Genomic DNA, 19,277 nt, shown 5'->3' with positions numbered 1-19,277 from the left:
ATCGGTGCACCTCTAATCAGAACGGGTTTCTATAACCTGTAAAATGTGGATTATAACAGTTTTGTCTGTTTGAGTGCATCTGTCCCTGTAAAACACCCCACTGGAAATATTTTAGTGAGAATTTATTGATCATCAGACGTACATCTGTAACTCTTCGAAGTCAACCAGAGTAGATGAATTCAACAGCTTATTGAAATGAGCATGTGCAGGTGTTGAGATAATTTTGGTTTCCTCACCACACACATATAATCTTCCTAAAATTATGTTATTTTTTAAATCCTGGCATGAAAAGCAGCGACTGATCTAATCCTTTATGTCTCACAACAAGAACGCCCTCCTCTGGAGCCTTTCTGAGAGGGGTTGCATGTCCTCTAAATGAGTTTCCTCCTTGTAATCATGTTTTTCAAACACACGCCTGTTGGTAATGAAGGATTTAAGCTGACTTTAGGTGTGAGTGTGCATAAATGTCTATATGTCACCTGTCTGGGTGTGCCTTGCCTCTCTGAAAGCTGGAATGATGGAGGAATTGTGTTGTCAATCATTTGTGTGACGTAGCAGAATAATATAGTTACTAAAGCCACTGCTTGGAGTTAAAATAACAGTTTTGCAAAAATGCATTTGGATTTCCCCCAAAAACCCTGAAATAACGAGATTTTTTAGATACAAATTCAAGGTTTGAAAAACAGCCCACGTGGACAATTATTATTATTATTATTATTATTATTATTAATTGCAGGATTTTGTCTAATAAATGCATTTAGTGCTAATGTGCGCTCTCCATTTGCTCAATTCTTCATTTTCCTCGTGCGCGCCTGAGCGCGCGTGTGCGTGCGTCTCCCTGGTGAACATCGCTCCTCTCCGGACACCAGGTCACGTGTGAGGGCTCTCAGGTCCTGGGCCAAGTTCCTATTGGTGTCAGATCTTCCACAGAGCTCCAGCGCACCCACCCACTCACACATACCCGCTCGCGCGCGCGCCAGCCCACCCCACCCGCTCCACGCTGCGCAACTAACTCCTCGGCGAGGATGGACGGGCAGATGGATGCGTGGATAGATCACGTCCCCGTCTTTTAATTGAAGCGCAGATCAACACCACTCCAAGACACTTCCTCGACTTCTTCCGGTGATTCCTGCGGATCTTAAGGATTGTTTCTGATCACAAACAAAAAGAAAAAAATTGAATTTGCGGAAAGAGAGGAAAAGGGAAGGTCCGCGCCGTGCCGCGCCGCTGAGGAACGACGGAAAGTCACGGATCATGCTTATGGGAACTCCCGATTCCGCCTCAATAAGGTATTTAAAACAAATAAGTTCTTTCAGTTTGCACATTATATTAGTGTGCATATAATATCTAATAATCTACTTTTTACAACAAAAAAGCACTATGAGAAGGCAACGAGCGCTCAGTTACCTCCTGCGCTTTTCTTTCCTTTCGTCTCATTTTCCTTTAAAAATAAGTTATTTAAACATCCAATCATGTGAAAATGCGTGAAATGTCTTGCATTAAATGAAATCTCTTATTGGGAGCGCGCAAACATCAGATGCGCTTTTCATGATGGACAAAGAGAATAAAAATAACAAAAAAAAAATCAAGAGTGACGTCTGCTTTTGCTGGATTATCATGACAAATGTATTTGTCCTTCTCCATGTCTTTCCGTTTATTATAATAATCAGGATTAGCGAGGCGTAAAAGCCCCCCTCCCTATTTTTGGCGCATTTACGCTGCGTGCCCACCGTGGAATAGTGTGGGCTAAAGACCTTCAGTAGACCAGAGACAGAGTGGTCCATCTGTTCCATCACATAGCAACAGGAAGAGACAGGAAGGCATGGGAAAAGCTCCATTCTGTCTACATCCTACATGTTTAGCCTCGATTTAGTTTGTCTTTTTTGTCACATTTAAATGTTTCAGATCAGCAAAAGAATTCCAGAATGGAAGAAAATCCGAGTGAATACTAGATGGAGTTTTCAAATCGTATTTTTTTAGGGTAAAGGAGCAAAAGCTATTCAAATGGTTCTATTTTAAAAAGTTATCGACCTTCTTGTTAATTGAGGCAAAAAAAAAAAAAAAGGAAGCATCACAAAGACCCGTCTACCATCTACCAAAACATTTAGCACAACCTCCGAAACTTCTGGGACATGTTCCATGGACCGATGAGATCAAAACCGCTGCGTCGTTACATCTCAGAACACCAAAGTCAGACATGGCGGCGTCTACGGCTGCATAAGGACATGGACCACTCGCTGTGATTGGTGTAACCGTGAATTCTGATCTTTATTTAAAAAATCCTTTACAGGATCACGTCTGACCTTTGACCTTAAACAGGCCGTTCATGCTGGCGACCCTCCAATGTGGCTGGATTACATAAAGAGAGTCCATAAAGAGAGTTAGCACAAAGCCCCGACTGCTGTTGAGTTTTAGAGCTAGTTATGAAGGTTACACGTCGGGTTTTCTCCCTCACATAGAATCAAGTTGTTTTAGGTTGCTTCGTTCTCCTAAAACATGCACAAGAATGAGATTGCAGATATGAGGGTGTGAAATAGGGTGAGAAGCTCGGTCATCTGGGATGCCTCTCTGGTGAGGTTTTCCATGCACATCCAACCGGGAGACCAAGAAGACCCAAGACCTGATGGAGGGACTGTGTTTCTTGTCTGGGAAAGCCTTAGAATCCACCGGAGGAGCTGGGGGGAGTCTGGGCCTCACTGCTTAGGCTACTGCCCACGTGAGCCGACCCCCAATAAGCAAATGATGATGGATGGATGGCTCACGACTTAAACATGTATTTTAGATTTACTCGGGGTTCTTGGTTATTGAAACTTACCTGCTGATCTTTAAATTACAAAAACCCAAAACTCTGTAAATGCCAAAAGTCCCTGTAGAATGAATTCGGCACCACTGTCACCATACAGTCGTCTCGCTGTCATTTGTGCATCGGTGATGTCATCATTTTATACTACTACCTGAAAAATCTCTGTGTCATGAGATATTTATTCATTTAGTTGTTAGAATTTGTGCCAGAAACTGATTGATCTTGGTTTTATCTTCTTTCCTGATGATCCCCCCCCCCCCCCCCACCTGCATGTCCTTTCTCTCTACACCACCCACCTCTTCCTCTGACCTCCCCTCAGAGTGGCTCTGCCTGATGCTCTATCATGACTGATGGCGAGGGGAGAGTCCGCTTTCAGTACGAAGAGCGCCAAGAGCGAGGGGAGGAGCAAGGCGACGTGAGGCTTTCTGTACGGACCGCCCACAGGAGCGAGAAGTCCCCAGGTCAGCACGATGTTGACCCAGGAGGATGTCAGGATGAGGAGAAGGAGGAGAAGGAGGAGGAGGTGGAAAATAAAGGACAGAGAATCTATAGAGATGGAGACCAATGGAGTGGTGAAGTTCAGGAAGGTGTGGAGCAGGAACCAGAGCTGGAGGTGGACGCTGGACCCACGCTAGGAGTTCGGATCACAGCTCCTATTCATGACCCGGACTGTGTCTCCGACGAGGAGGAGCAGCAGCCGTACCCAGCCCTGGCTCCGCTAGTCTTCTTTTGCCTAAAACAAACGACGAGGCCTCGCAACTGGTGTCTTCGAATGGTCTGTAACCCATATCCTTTTACACACCAGTGCTCTGACAGCTGGTGAGGCCAAATGTCCATTCTAACGTCCAACACACCCATCAAAACCCAGCTATGGTTTGTCCACTAGAGATGACGCTTCTCTTTGGTTTTGTTGCAGTTTATTCGACCTTCTCGCTCAGTGGGTAGTAATAAATGTAGTTTTGGCTGAGCTTACATTGGTTATTGATGAGATCTTTGGATGAATATTTGGTTTCTGGCAGTTCTCCTTCCACATTGTCTTAAAAGAAAAACAAAACCTAATCCAGTTAGTTGGTCATTTATGCCAGATCGGTAAATGTAGAAGTTTGTCATGCTGCGAGCGCAGGGGGATTGGACCCAAAACGCAGAGCACCACACAACTCAAGGCTGGAGAGGTTGTATAAATTTAAAAAAATCCTTTTATTAGGATGATAAACTCAAAAAAACTAAACTGCAGGACTCTAAGCCAAAATTCTAAAGTTCAAAAAGTCGAAAACGAAAGCTCACTCATGAGCCAGACTCTATAGTTACTAGAGAGGGGGACAAAAAAACGCTGACGAAAGACAATGGACCGAGAAACACTAGCGACACAGACAGGGTTATATACACAGGGCTGGGTGATAGGAGACGAGGAGCAGGTGCGTGGGGAACTGGGCACAGGTGAAACTAATAAGTAACCGAATGATCTGAAGTGGGGAAGGGAGCACACACACTAAAGGACAGTAAAGAACTGAAATCATAAACCTATAGAAAACTTCAGAGGAGAGATTAAGAGAACATGAGGAAAACCTGGAAGGAGCTGGGGACAAAAAGGGCCGGGGACTACAAGGATACAGAACATAAGGGGACACCTGAAGGGGGCTGGGGACCAAAGGTACACAGAGCATGACAAAGTTTGTATGGGGCTCTAGTAGAAACAGTTCTATACATTCACACAAGCAGTTTCTAAAATGTCTGACTTGGAACATCATAGAAACAGCAGCTTCAGCATTTTAAGTAGTCAACATTTTAAATGTAGTCAATTGTTTTATTTATTTCAGGGGTCCTCAACTAAATTTGTTCAAGTTTTATTTTTCCAGCAGACACCAGTGAAGGTCAGATGCTCTTCTAAAATAAAGTTCAAATATAATTGTTTCTTAATTTATTACAATTTAAAATGGCCTTGTTTCCCATCTGGACTGCTTGATTGTGGTTTTAGTTGTGTTTGGAGAACGTGGACAGTTGTAGATGTTTGGGACATGAAACTGGTTAGTTTATTGTCTTACAACCGTCTATAGTATCCTCTACATAGATCAAACTGATAGTATTTCAAAGCTCCCATTTAGAGTGACTCCAACGTAACATTTGCATGGTTTTTGTAAAGTTTAGTATCCCCAGCTAGTCACCAGCCAGTAGAGCACAATGAATAATATTTTTTCTGCAAGTATAAACTTTCCTCGACTGGCTGATTTTTTGTAACCTGATACTTTCATTTATAGCACACACTTGGGTCAAAAATGCAAAATTTGTGCTAACATGGAAATATTGGTGAATTGAGAAGAACAATTAGAGGCTTTAAAGGTCTGTCAACTCTTACAAGTTTTTAAAGGGATACTACGCAACTTTTTCAAAATTTAAATCATTTTCTTGAGCCAGGATGTTCTAAAATGAGCCTTCTTTATTGGGTTAACGAAATTTCACTCAGACCCCACCGCCCATGTGGCCAGAATATCGCACTTGCAAATTCAGAGTTGCCAGTCTGGGAGCTGTGGAGTGAACTGGAGCTGGAGGAGCTGGTGTCTGCTTCCTGCATGTTTCCTGCATGTTTAGATCGTGAACACAGCTGATTTGTTTGATGTAGTGATGAATCACTCCTGTAGAAACTAATGAAGGTTGAGGAGACGTTTCAGGAGTTAGATTACGATGTTAGAAAGACGTTCGCACAGCGAGGAGATACGTTTCATTCTCTATTTAACCACAGTGAATGTATGACGGACACTAAGTAAATTAAGTACATTTTTATTTATATAGCACTTATCACTTACATAGAATTACAAAGTGCTTCACATACATCAAAACAAAATAAAACAAAGTCATAAAATCATAATGATCTCAAAACAGAAATAGATTAACATCAGAAAAAATAATGTCATAAAATTATAAAATTTCATAAACAGATGAAAATAAAAGATTTAGGTAAATGCAGCATAAAAAGGTCTTTTAGCTGTTTTTTACAAGTGCCCAGAGTGTTAATGCTACGTAAGGATAAAGGACAATCATTCCAGAGTTGGGGTGCAACAGTCTGGAAGGAGTGATCATCTTGACTTTTGTATCTGGTCTTTGGAACTTCTAGAAGGTTCTGGTGTGTGGACCTGAGGGCTCGGTTTGGAGCATAAGGCTTTAACAGTTCAGTAATATAGGGAGGAGTTTGACCATGTAGACCAGGGGTGTCAAACTCAAATTCACACGGGGCCGAAATGAAACTCTGGGACGGAGTCGAGGGCCAAACTTAATATTTTTTGAAAAAGTGATGGCAAATTTGCACATTTTCTTTATCAACATATATGCAATTTTGAACGTTTTAATTTGGAAACAAACTTGTTTTTGCATTAACACTGAATGTGGAATAACCAAATTACACACGAGCAAGTATTTTCAGCATTTTTAAAATCTATTCAGGATATATTTATTCTTGTTGTTTATTCATTTTTCTCTTTTTATTCTCTTTTTTTTTCTCCTGTAATACGCGTCATCGCTGCTGTGACGTCTAGCTTTCCCCACTGAGGAACAATAAAGGGATTTTCTATTCTATTCATCTATCTGCAGCCTTTCCACTTCCTGTTTACTGTAGGTTAAATCTTTTCTCACCGGCCAACAACAAAATAAAAATATCATTTTATCTTAAATGAAAATGCAACATCTCACCTGTTAACTTTCATGTTTTGGAGCAAAAAAACAAAATATTTATAGCTCAGTTTGCTCCACTGGTTTACTGTGATGCTCACCTGTTCCAGCCAGATTCCTGCATCATGGGGTTGATCTGAGCTGAGGAGGAGACTCCTGTTGTTTTGTTCATCTTCATCATTATAATGACAACATTAGATGACAACAGGTGCTCACATAGGTTTGTGTTGGTGAACATGGAGAGCGTCTGAGCAGCTTGACCATGTTGTTGTGTGTCGGGGAGGAAAAATAAAAACTACAGCAGCCACACAGTCGTGCTGGTTTGAGCGTATCGCTGCTCGCTGGAGTTATATCAGCTCTGTCTGGAAGTTAGTTGGAAAACTTTCTCTTTCAGTCGTGAACACATTACTGAGCGGTTAAAATCTCCGTTTCTGGGCTTCAACGTCAGAAAATAGCTGAGTAAACTCGGCGCTGAGTGACAGGAGTGTTTAGTTTGTCTGAGACAGCGGAGCTGCAGACAACGGCAGCAGACGCCGGAAAAAACACAAACACACCTTTACAGAAAGATATATTACCCAATTCTTGTTGGGTTTGGTTGCATCACCGCTGAACAGTGTGTGTGTGTGTGTGTGTGTGTGTGTGTGTGTGTGTGTGTGTGTGTGTGTGTGTTTGTGTTTATTTCTATTGCAGTGGTAACTCGAATATCATTTATCTAAACAGTTTTGGAGTCAACTTGACAAGGTGTTGGAAGTTCAGATGCTGGAGTTTCTGCAGAAACAAAAAGACCCAGAACACCTGGTCTTTTTTTTTAAATGTGCAATCAAACAAAACCAAAATGCCAGACCATTCGATGAAACCTTTAACACAGCCTGAGTCAGCAGAAGTTTAATTAGTGAATGCTGCTTGCATACTTTTATTTACTTTTATGACAAAAGGTGATCCAGAAAGGGAAGTTGATGAGTCATACACTGTAAAAAAAAAGTCCAGTGAACTTAAAAAAGTAAAGCAACCAGTCGCAATACAATTTTAAGTTCAGTCAACTTTTTAGGTGCTTGCTTTTCTGTATTAACTTAACATTTTGCAAGTTAAAACGTTCAACTGACTTAAAACTTTAAACTCTCCAAACAAATTGCAAGTTGGATTTTTAACAGTGTACCACTTTTAGCACGACACCGTGACGTTTCTTTGACCCACTATGATTATCTCTTAATAAGTCTATCAAGCAAACTCTTCCTCACGACCCTCCTCTGGAGAAGAGCTCAGCATGGATCTGATTCTACCAGGGAGCTGACATTCCTGACAGCGCTAAAATTGATTCAATGCACCAATGGTAAAAGAGGGTAATGTGAGTAACATGTTCTATCATCAACTGTGAGAAGATTAGTTTTGAGGTTGAACGGCAGTGTATATGGGCCTGTTTTTGACCTGGTGAGGAGTTAAATAAGCAAATTTTCAGCGGTCCAGCCTCTTGAGCTTCACTCACTGTAGGACTGTGGTTTTGAAGCAATGTCCATAGCCTTTTTGGGTGTGATCAAACACTAACCCACCAGTTGAAATCAGTTCAGGGTTAAACGGATAACCTTTTGAGTGAATACCATCATATGCCTTGGTTTCGAATTTGAGTCATTAAGGCTAAAGTGGTCTGTGGGTGATTGTGAGAAAGGCCAAATGGCATTGGTAAGGAAGTTTTCCGTACGTTCTGTGACAGTTTTCACTCTCTTGTACCTGGAATTTTAAATGGGTTTAAATCTATTAAGCAGTGGTGGCTCGTTCATAGGGGGAGCTAGGGCGCTGCCCCAGTCTCACAGGAAGAGGAAGAAGATTGGAATCACAAAATAAAATAAAATAAAAACATGAAAATTCAACCAAATGATGTTTACATCAACATGTTGCATTGTTGCTACTGTGTGTTTTCTCAAGATGTGAATTTAGCTTTTTTCAGCCCTTGCATTTAGCATCGTCTTTGAGGTAGAAGACATGTATTCTATCATTACAATGGTAATTTGGCTTCCCCTAGTGGTGATACGTGGCTAGCACATCTAACATCTAAAAGACCACCCAAAAAGTTATTCACCAGCCGCCACTGTTATTAACCTTTACATTGTGTTAATGTTACCATACAGTTTTTCAGTAATTTAATGTTTTCTGTAGCTAAAATTAGCACTGTAAACATGAAGTGTGGCCCATTACTGATCAGAATGTCATTTTTATATTTCTGTCAAAGTAACCAGGAAATGTGAAGTTGGTGGCAAGAAAGGTTTGTATAACAAAGTTTTCATGAAGTGCCATGAATTTATCTAAATTTAAAGCATCAGTGTGTAGTTTCTTGGCAACAGACATACATGTGAGGGTAGTTTAACACCGTATCGCCGTGGCATTTTGGGAAATGTTGTTACCTGTGGAGCAGAGAGCATGTGACCTTGGCGGGACTCCTCAAACTTTGATTGTCCTTCAGTTAATTCCATAGAAAAAATGCAATGCCGATAATAGTTTTCTGGCACTGTAGTTTCCGGATCCACTCAGGATCCCATGCCTACCAATGACGACGTCATACTATGGCAATACTACTCGGCCAAAGCATACTGCATCTCTTTTTCGATTCTGTTCTTTCGCATAGATTTTGGGAAGAGTTCTGCTGTTTTGTTATTAAATTCATGTTTCTTATTGCCTAAATATTTTTGAATGTGCTAACGTAACTTCCATAAGTCGTGCAACCAGCCAATCATCTAGTGTGACGTCGTCGACAGGCTCAGGACCCCGAGCCGGCCAAAAGGAAACATGGCGTCTGAAATGGCGTCCCACAAAGACGCTAAACCGCACCCTATGTACTTTAAAAGTTAATATTCCTTCTTTTATCTTTAATAACTACACAAAGTGTTTGACTGCAAGGAGCTTTTTCTTCATGCAAATATGTAACCTTTAACTTGTTAGAGTGTAGATTTAGGTCTATGGAGTGCATACAGTGACAGCCATAGTAATCTTTTTCTTCATTTCACCTCCTAAAGGGTTTTCTTTGATTCTGATTTATACTCTTTTTTTCCAACCCAAGCAAAGTTGTTAGCCTCTACTGTCACTACATGGTATCACCCCCTGACCTGATTTAGTAGCTGTAACCATAAAAATGACAAATCTGTTCTTTTTTTGCGCCTTTTCGAAACCTGTCCGAAATCACTTTTTGTCTTTGTTGCTGCCAGAACTGATGCAGAATAACCTTATCTGGTCAACAGTTGCAGTCTTTTTGATCGTGTGTTGGAAATGTCAAAGTTTTCAAACTTTTGCTGAAAGGTTGTGCTGTTTTAACGAGATAGCATAGCTAACACTGACATGTGCCGTTCCTGACATTGCTTGTATGAGAAGGGAACCAGGTTATGTCATGACAGCTCCTTTCGCAAGACAACCCTGTGCATTTCATTCCTCAGTGTCTCTGTATGTGGGTGTGCGTGCACGATCCACATTAAACAGTGCAAACTTGGCGGTCCCCATGGGCTATGTAAATATTATTGAAGGGGTCAATGCTCTGTCTCCTACACACAAAAGGAATGAACACATCTGAAAAAGTAGTTGTTTGAAGAACAAAAAGAATTCTGCGACATTGTTAAATAATCCAGAGAATAAACAGTTCTGAATAAGACAGCAACAAATAAAATCCAGCCCCCAAAAAACACCTTATTTGTACTGAGGGGTCATTAATCACCCGTGACAATTAAAACAACTCAACATTTGCTCACAATTACCAGGATGGCATTTCAGCACAACAACTTCTGTCATTCATCATTTTTATTACACTCAACGTCAATAATGGACTCTACCGACCCAGCAGCTCACAGCCGAAGATGTGCGGCTTTATTCAGTCGTGATATTCACAGTGGTGTTGAGCAGTTTATGAAGCCTATTGAGTTGTTAAAAATGTACTTTAACATGTTGATTTTTACACATCCGAGATTTGTTCGCTTCTTAATGAAGCTAATTAAATCAGTTTGAGGGGTTGGGTTGTCAAGATCGGATCACTAATTCATCACAGGGTCAGCTGTAACTCGTGATCGATGTAACCGTATACAACCATTCAGGGTTATGATTCTCCGAACCGGGGAAAACCGGAGAGCTTCTTGTGAACTGTATACCCACTACTAACAGGGAGCCCAAGTCTCCTCCCTTTTCCGTCAGCTCATGGGTCCATTGGCGGAATTAGCAATTTTGGGGTCATAATTCTCCTTCCTTGTCATTAGTAATTTAAGCTCAGGATATATGTGTCAGCCTAGCCTCACGTCTACATCTCAGACCCACAGCACACCCTTAAACTTTCCCCTGACTCTACAAAACTGCTATAAAATGAGGACCAGGCTCTATAACTTTCTCCTATTAAGCTAATTTTGTCAGAAATGTTTGCAAGGTGCCCTGGTCTTAGTTTCCTCCTGGGAAAGACCCAAAAAGCTGAGATGTTTCTCTGTCCACTTCTATCCTTGTCAGTAAAACTCTTGTAACTTTTACTGGAATGTCGTTGGATTGTCGTCTTCAGAAAGAACTATATAAAGGTAGCCAGATTGGTGTCTTTGTGGGACGTCAAATCATCCTTATGGGGTAGTTATGGCTCAGAAGGAAAGGGTTGTTGTCCACTGATTGGAACCGATGCAGTTCTAAGTTCTGTTGGGCCAAATAGTGTCCTGGGTTAAGATGCCAAATCCAAGAAATTTGTCCTTGTGCGCCTTCTTGTGCAATGTTCTTCAAAAACGAATCAAATGCAGGGAAATAGTTTCCTCTTCACCCTTAAATGATGCAACACGTTCTAACGCCCAAAGCGCCTAAAACTGACGAAGGGTGAACAAGCGTTTGTTTCTGATGCGTCGGGAGGCGACACACTGTGCCAGAACGTCGCTTTCCAACGCCCGTGGTAAAACTGAGATTTCACCGCACCAATGGTGGAGATGTACGGTAAACGTTTGGTCACCCTTCGCCAGTTTTAGCCGCTTGGTGTGTGAGAACATGTTGAATGATGAGATGTTATAGTTGCGTAGAACTCTTTTCAACTATGGAAAGTGCACGTAATGCTGCTTTTTGTGGTAATTATCAAAAATGTGTGTAAGCTATTTTAATGCTGACACCTGTCTCAGTCTTCCTTGAGAATGAGTTTTGCTGTGAACAATAATAATGGACATTAGCGTTTATATTGGGATCAACTAGATTGATTTATACCTGTTGAGAAGTTTAAGACATATTTCATCATTAAAGATAATGAACAATAAATCGTATCAAGTGAATTGATACCAATTTATCCCCAAAAGATGAACTCCTACACATGTAGCAACTCTCAAACAGCACTCAGACATCCATTTTTCTGTCCCTAAATGAAGATGTTTGTTTTTTAAAAAATGATTAAATGCAGTTTTCTACTGACAGGTATGATACGCATAATTGCAGCACAAAGGAGTTGTTTTTTTTTTTTTTTTTTACACAAAGTGTGATGAACGAAGCCCTCACCACCTCAATCCTCGACTAAGAAAGCTGACACGTCCACTTCTGGGAACTCCTGAAATAACATCATTATAGAGGTTTCAGTCTTTCAGTCTGTGTGTGGGATGAGAGTGAAGGAAGCTGGCCTCCATGTCAGCGGGTCGACCCGCTCCCACTGCTACCCCAACATGCCTCCTGAGGTGGAAATGTGTGTCTTCCCCAAGAGGATTAATGCTTTGTCTTTCTGTATTTATATTAGGAAGTAGATCTGTGTGTGTGTGTGTGTGTGTGTGTGTGTGTGTGTGTGTGTGTGTGTGTGTGTGTGCGTGTGTGTGCGTGTGTGTGTGTGTGTGTGTGTGTGTGCGTGTGTGTGTGTGTGTGTGTGTGTGTGTGTGTGTGTGCGTGTGTGTGTGTGTGATGACTCATTTATATTTGGCTTGTGCTCATCATAACAGCAGATTGAGAGCTGTTAGGTGCATATCTCTACGGAGACAGAGGGATCCTGTCTTTCTGACATAGCCAGTGACAACTCCTGTGCACGATTGTCTCTGAGACTTGTAGTGGGCGAGGCTCACACTTCCAGATTTCTCCCAGACATGGAAGTTACACATCTTCCCTGAAAATATAAGGACAGAAGGAAATATCCATATCTTTCTTTCGCCTCACATAGAAAGTAGATTTCTTGTACTTCATCATATACACACAAGTATGGTTTAGTGCCAGGAAGCATTTTTAAAACATAGAAATACCAGAGGTACGGGGTGCATTTTAGGACATACTCAGGTACCAGAGGTATGTATCGCCCAGCCCTACTGCCACCTGAAGATGTCCTGAAATGTATACTGTTTTGAGGGCCTAGGTGGATGGATGGTGGTCTGGTTTAATCACTTTGATGCATTTTATTTGTTTAGACAAAATGTAATGGTACTCTTTACCTGAAGTGAATAAACGGGATAGTTTAACACAGTTGCTCCCAAAGTTGTGGCTGGTTTGCCCCCATTGATCATTAAACACTAATGGGTTGGCGCTGAGGGAATCAAATTAAAATGAACTAAGGAGACGTTGCAAGCCTTCATACATGCAACTCTGGTTGAGGCTGTGTTGTCATTATGCCCTTCATCAGCTGACCTTGCCTCCTTGAACCCAACTGTGAAGGTCACTCATCTCTGTCAGACTTGTTTAGTGAAACAGGAGCTGAAATAACTCAGTAAAATTTTAGGTAAAACCGAACCATTTATGGAAGATTACTTTTGCTGTTCAGTGCATTATTTATGCGGCCATGTAAGCAAATATTTGTTACAGCCCTCAAGATGTTTATGAACGTGTATGCATCGGAACCAGTTTGCAGCTAGGACTGTGTGTGTGTCTGGAGTATTAAGGTGTGTGTACTTTGGGATTGCTTCAAGTGCTTTTGGATCTCAGTGTTTACAGACTGCTTCTTAAAAGCGATCTGGAGCCAATAAGGCATTTTTTTCTTATTTGTGCACTGTGGAAGTGTTTGTGGAAGTTCAAATGTGCAAATAGTTCACTGTGGAAGTGTTTTGTGCGCATTCAGGCATGGGCCCTCTGCTGCCTCCAGATGATGTTCTAGTGTCAGTACTAGACTAAAACCTTTGCTGCTCTTTAGGTACTTATTGACATCTGCGTCTCTATAACGATATTGATGCCTGGATTACGAAGGAAAAACACAGATTTGAGTTTGTTTAGTTTAGTTAACTAAAGCAACAACTAAAGAAGGCTCCAGTATCTCCAGTATCAGCACTAAAATATGATGCTACTAGATGTTGTTTAAAGTGACAATGTGTAGTTTTTACCATTAATCTCTGGAAATATCCATTTAAATGTTGTAGTAAATCAATTAAAAGAAACCCAGTTGTTGAAAAATATTGGCACTTTCATAACATATAATCCTAAAAATCTGTTCTAAAATACATGGGAGCGGGTCTAATGGGCTCGACACATGGGAGGCAACAAACGACCGCGATCAGTGAAATTCGTCGCTGTCGCTTTTATTACCTGACACACGGGAGGCGATCTGCAGCAGCGGCAAAGCCGTCGCGTTCTGTTCCATGGCGAAATTGAAACTTCCGTTGTTTTGTTTGGCTTTGTCAGGTTGGAGGGAATTAAGGTTATTTAAGTGGTTCAGAGTTAATGAAGTGGTAGATATGATGTTTCACAAGGTGCTGCTAGAGCTATGTGAAATCTTATTTCTGATTTTACTACATAAAACATAATAATAATCAACTTCTCCTTCATGTTTGCTTGGAGATGTACAGAGCTTCCTGTCCGCTCATTGGTCATTGAATGAAACCTCCATTGATTGGTCCTCGTCCGAGCGACAGCGATGAAAGGTTGAAAATATTTCAACTTTCTGGGATCGCGTCGCTGGGTCACCTGTGCACGACACGCGCACGAGCGCAAAATTTCACACGCACGTTTTTTGCGTTTCGCTTGGTAGGAGGGAGACCCGCGATTATCGCTTTGTCGCACACGTCTCATTGAAAATGAATGGAGGAGAGGCGATGTCGCCTCCCGTGTGTCGGGCCCATAAGTCTCTGGGCAGCACCATATTTGATGCCATGTTGTATTTCTACGGAAGTCTGTGAGGTCAAAATGCATTTATTGATTTGTAACAAATGGTTACAAAACTTTTAGTGTTAATAAAGTTTGTGGTTTTACACATTTACCTCTTCACTCGTTGCCTGTGAGGAAAGGGAATCTGATGTTCTTCTTATTTAGCTGAAGGTTGCACTCCCAAGGATTTTTGACCCTAATGGCCATCTGTTGGTAAGGTCTTACTTGAACACAAAAATAATGCTTGCTTTCAGTGATTTAGGTATGTACTGCCCCCTTTTGCCAAGGAAAATACACACTGTCACTTTAAAAGAGAATGAATGTATTTTATTTAGTCTGGTGGTGGTCGGAGGGACCGCTGGCGCCAGTGCCCGGCAGGCCGCGCCCCAGTGCAGCTGTGGCTACATCGTAGCTCATCCCCACCAGCATGTGAATGACTGATTGTTTTGTGAAGCACCTTGGGGAGTTGTAGAACCCTAAGAAGGCACTATACAAATACAAGCCATATACCAAAATGCATAATGAATAGATTTGATGGGTGTGCATTGTCCACCATGTCCTGTCAAACTTAGGACAATGAAGCAAGGATTTGGAACATAAGCCTTCTAACCTTCCAACGATCTGTGCTGCATGTTTTAGATGTTTCTCTGCTTTAATGTATCTGTATCAAATGAATGGCCAATGAACATAATTCTGTAGAACTTCACGTGCTGAGGAGGTGCATTAATCTTTTAAATCCCTCAAGGACCAGTTTTGGTGACTGTTGGAATGCTAATATATGTAATGGAAGAATAAGGCAACAGGATACTTTTCATGAACAGGATGGCTTTCTTTCTGCTTTTTCTTCTCTTAAATTTTCATTTTCTGATTGTGTGTTTAAGGATTATGGTTCACTTTATGTTTCAAATGCTTGTTTTTATTTTCTTTACTAGACTGTACTGCTGGATTATCATCTCAGCAAGGTAACTTTATGGTTATTCTCGTTTTCAGGTTGACTCGTTACCAGTGTGTACCACCATGATCTCTTAATGACCTCGACCTGGTTCGGGCAGATTAGACCCCCGTTATACTTAATTATGACCCCACTCCCCTCTCCATATATCACATCTTAAAACTTGACTGAATTTAAGCTAATTTGTAAGACTTTCAGCATGAAAACATTGGTGATACAGCTACACTGTAAGTTATATTTATACTCGAACGGGTTCTAATGGGGCTTAATTACCCACTGAATGTGGTTGGAACCCGACTTCATCTGCATGTAATAATACATTTATTTGAGGGTGCCTTTCTCAAACCCAAGGTCACCTTACAAAGATAAAAACAATAAAAACAACAGAGGTTGATAGAGCAATAAGAACAAACCAGACACATAAAAATTTGAAACATTCTAAAGTCTAGGTCTAAAGGGAATAAACTTGTTTGAATAAGTGGGTTTTGAGGTGTACCTTGAATAATGGAAAAGAGTCCGTATTTCTAACGGCAGAGGGAAGTGAGTTCCAGAGCCGTGGAACAGAGCAACCGAAAGCTCTGCTCCCCATGGTGGTAAGGCGAGCTCGAGGTTGAACCAGATGAAGTGCAGATGAGGATCTAAGAGACCGGGAAGTGGTTGCAATAGTTAGTAAATTACACAGATAAAGTGGAGCCATGCTATGTATAGATTTAAATGTAAGTAGTAGGATCTTGTATATGATCCTGGTTTCTATTGGCAACCAGTGTAGGTTTTTAAGAATAGGAGTGATGTGATTCCTTGAGGGGGTCCCAGTATTAATGTGTGCTGCTGAGTTCAGGAGAAGCTGGAGTTTATGAAGGGATTTAGCTGGGAGACCAAATAGAAGGGAATTACAGTAGTCGACGCGAGAGGTGATGAGACTATGAACGAGGATTGCAGCAGCATGAGGCATGAGAAAAGAACGGAGTCTGTTGATTTTGTGAAGATGGAAATATGCGACTCGAGTAACATGTTTAATGTGAGATTGGAATGAAAGTGTACCATCTAGTATGACACCAAGACTTTTTACCTGTAAAGATGGGTGCACTGTGGAGTCGTCAATATTGATAGAGAAAATGGGAGATTTTTTTAAAACAGAAGCAGTACCAATGAGTAGGAGTTCCGTTTTATTGCTGTTTAGTTTAAGTAGATTACGAGAGAGCCAAGACCTAATTTCAGATAGACAGTTAGAGAGGGAGATTGGTGGAAGGGATGCATTTGGATTGGAGGAAATGTACAGCTGAGTGTCGTCAGCATAACAGTGAAAATCAACGTTGTATTTGCGGAAAATGCAACCAAGGGGGAGCAAATAGATGATAAATAAAGGAGGGCTTAGAACCGAGCCTTGGGGAACTCCTGCAGTAACCGGGGAAGGACTAGAAGAGTGAGATTGAAGTTGAATGAACTGAGTACGATCCGATATGTATGAGGTGGACCAGGCTAGGGACTAATGCTGATAGATGCTAATCTTTTGAGAAGTATGCTGTGAGAAATGGTGTCAAATGCAGCACTGAGATCTATTAAAACCAGAATGGAGAGATGGCCTGAGTCTGCTGCCATTAGTAGATAATTTGTGACTTTTACTAGTGCTGTCTCCATGCTGTGTTGTGGTCTGAAACCAGATTGGAATTGTTCATATAGATTATGAGAATTGAGATAAGAGTGAAGCTGAGAAGCAACAACTTTTTCAAGGATTTTGGAAATGAATGGTAATTTAGATATTGGACGAAGATTATCAAAGTTGGTGGGATCCGCACCGGGCTTTTTGAGAATCGGAGTGATACAGGCAGTTTTTAATGTACCGTATTTTCACGACCATAGGGCGCACCGTGTTTATAGGGCGCAGCTTCAGTTACGGGTGTCTTTTTTGGTATTTAACACATACAAAAGGCGCACCGGGTTATAGGGCGCGGGCACGGTAAAACATCGGTGTGGGCTCGGTACTCGGAACATATCAGTGCAAACCAGACATTGTGAAAATTATGCTTCACTTTACTGGTCTAGTCCTGGTTCAGACCTGGTTTAGAGCACACGTGCACTTCCTCATTGCGTGCGCTGACGGCTCGTGCTCTTCTAATGGGCTCGAACCCCACAGGAGGCAACTTCGCCTCTCCATTCATTTTCAATGAGACATGCGCGACAAAGCGATGATCGCGGGTCTCCCTCCTACTAAAGCCGGGCGTACACCGGGAGTGCTGCAGGAGGACACACAGGGATTTATGGGGGTTGGATGAGGAAAACAAAATAAAGAAAGTAAATCTGTGTTTTGTGATCTGGTTAATTTGACATGAACACGACAAGCACACTTTCTTGACAATCTTTGAGTAAAAAAACGTGTAGAAATAAAAACGAATAGCATGTGTTATCAGGGAAATAGCGGGAGAGCAGTGTTGATGCAGGATTGCGCATGCGCCGTGAGCGGTTCTGATACTTTTTGGGTCACAGCTGCTCGCAGCGCCACTTCTAGCTCTGATGCGCTAAGTTCAGAATGTGTTTACCGGTAGTTGGTGTATTTAACCACATAAACTTTCCACATGAACAAAATCATATATGTGGTATTAATAGGCCTAATAAAATAGTGTGATTTGAATTGTGTTTTATTAACCCTCTGGGGTCCATGGACGCGTATCTGCGTCTTTTGAACAGGTCTGATTTGGGACGTTGTAGCAGCAAGACTCCGCCTCTCTAAGTTTCGGTTTCAATTCAGCTTTAAAAAGGAGATTATAAACTACACCCCAGTGTTTAAATTTTGTTAATAGGCAACGTAAAAGCGGAGTTATACTAAACTAAAAAATGACCTATTTTTAGACAATCTGATAACTTGTCAAAACAGCAGTTTAGTAATCCGTGAGAGGGAATGTGCTTGTGAACATAAAAACCCACAAAAACATGAGATCCTTTTGCTGTTGGTGGAAGTCTCACATATTCAATTGATAAAAAGCATCATTATGTAGCTGAGAGAGAGAGGAAGACCGCACGAGTAACGAGATGTGCGCAAAAAATAGCCGCTTCGCGGGGAAAGGAGTGGCGCGAACGGAGTAACAACAAACAATTAGACAGATATTGACGGTAAACTTCATATTTTGGAGCGATCCGGACAGATATATTGTCTCTGCAGTTTAGTAGGCTTTTATTAGGCTTATATAAAGGATGATGAGAAGGATAAATGTCCACCAGGCAGTTCAGATAGTACGGCTGTTTTTTTGAACTAGAAGCAGAGGAAGTGGACGGAGACTCACAGCCAGAGTCTGAGGCAACTAGCGAGGAAGTTGATGATGATGTGGCAGATCCACAGGTCTGTTTTCGCTCACTTCCGCACGTTCACGCCACGCCCCTTGTCTTCTACTACGTTCGCGTCTCACAACAACACAATTGGCGCACCGCACCATAGGGCGCGGCGTACATTTGAGAAAATTTAAGACTTTTAGGTGCGCCTTATGGTCGTGAAAATACGGTAAATGGCAGTCCAACTGTGACCGGTTACTTATGGAAGCGATGAGACCCCAAAAGTGCACTTCTGATAGTATCATCACAACAATAGCCATGTTTCCTTTGTCGGAACTTCAGGGTAAATTCTGGGAGAGGGATATGTTCCGGTCCTCTCAGCTGTTGTGTTTGCAATCAAACTGAGCTCTTTTAGGAGTCAGCACGGACGTCAGCATATCGCAGCTGCTTCTTCAGTGATTGACGTCCCAGATTAGCGTCAAAAACGTCCACAGTATCATTAAACGTTTAATTCTCTTAAAATACGCCAACTTAATCCATTTGGATCACCGGGAGGGCAGTTGCGTGATGTAAAAT

The 19,277-nt window shown here is 41.6% G+C and overlaps 1 protein-coding gene across 3 annotated transcripts in view; it reads left to right on the top strand.

The window, feature by feature from the left end:
• Positions 1 to 739: 739 nt before the first annotated feature.
• cacna1ha (calcium channel, voltage-dependent, T type, alpha 1H subunit a) overlaps positions 740 to 19,277 on the top strand; it is a 214,306-nt gene continuing 195,768 nt past the window's right edge. For 2 of the 3 annotated variants that reach the window (XM_054750462.2, XM_054750461.2), the window contains exons 1-2: positions 740 to 1,289; positions 3,123 to 3,589. In XM_054750462.2, the coding sequence (XP_054606437.2) occupies positions 3,147 to 3,589 (443 nt within the window). In that variant the 5' untranslated portion in view covers positions 740 to 1,289; positions 3,123 to 3,146. The remainder of the gene's footprint in view (positions 1,290 to 3,122; positions 3,590 to 19,277) is intronic. The other variant, XM_054750463.2, reaches the window with a different exon arrangement.

The sequence above is a fragment of the Nothobranchius furzeri genome, chromosome 12 (assembly GCF_043380555.1).
Source record: "Nothobranchius furzeri strain GRZ-AD chromosome 12, NfurGRZ-RIMD1, whole genome shotgun sequence".
Classification (NCBI taxonomy): domain Eukaryota; kingdom Metazoa; phylum Chordata; class Actinopteri; order Cyprinodontiformes; family Nothobranchiidae; genus Nothobranchius; species Nothobranchius furzeri.
This window is presented reverse-complemented; position numbering and strand designations above follow the sequence as displayed.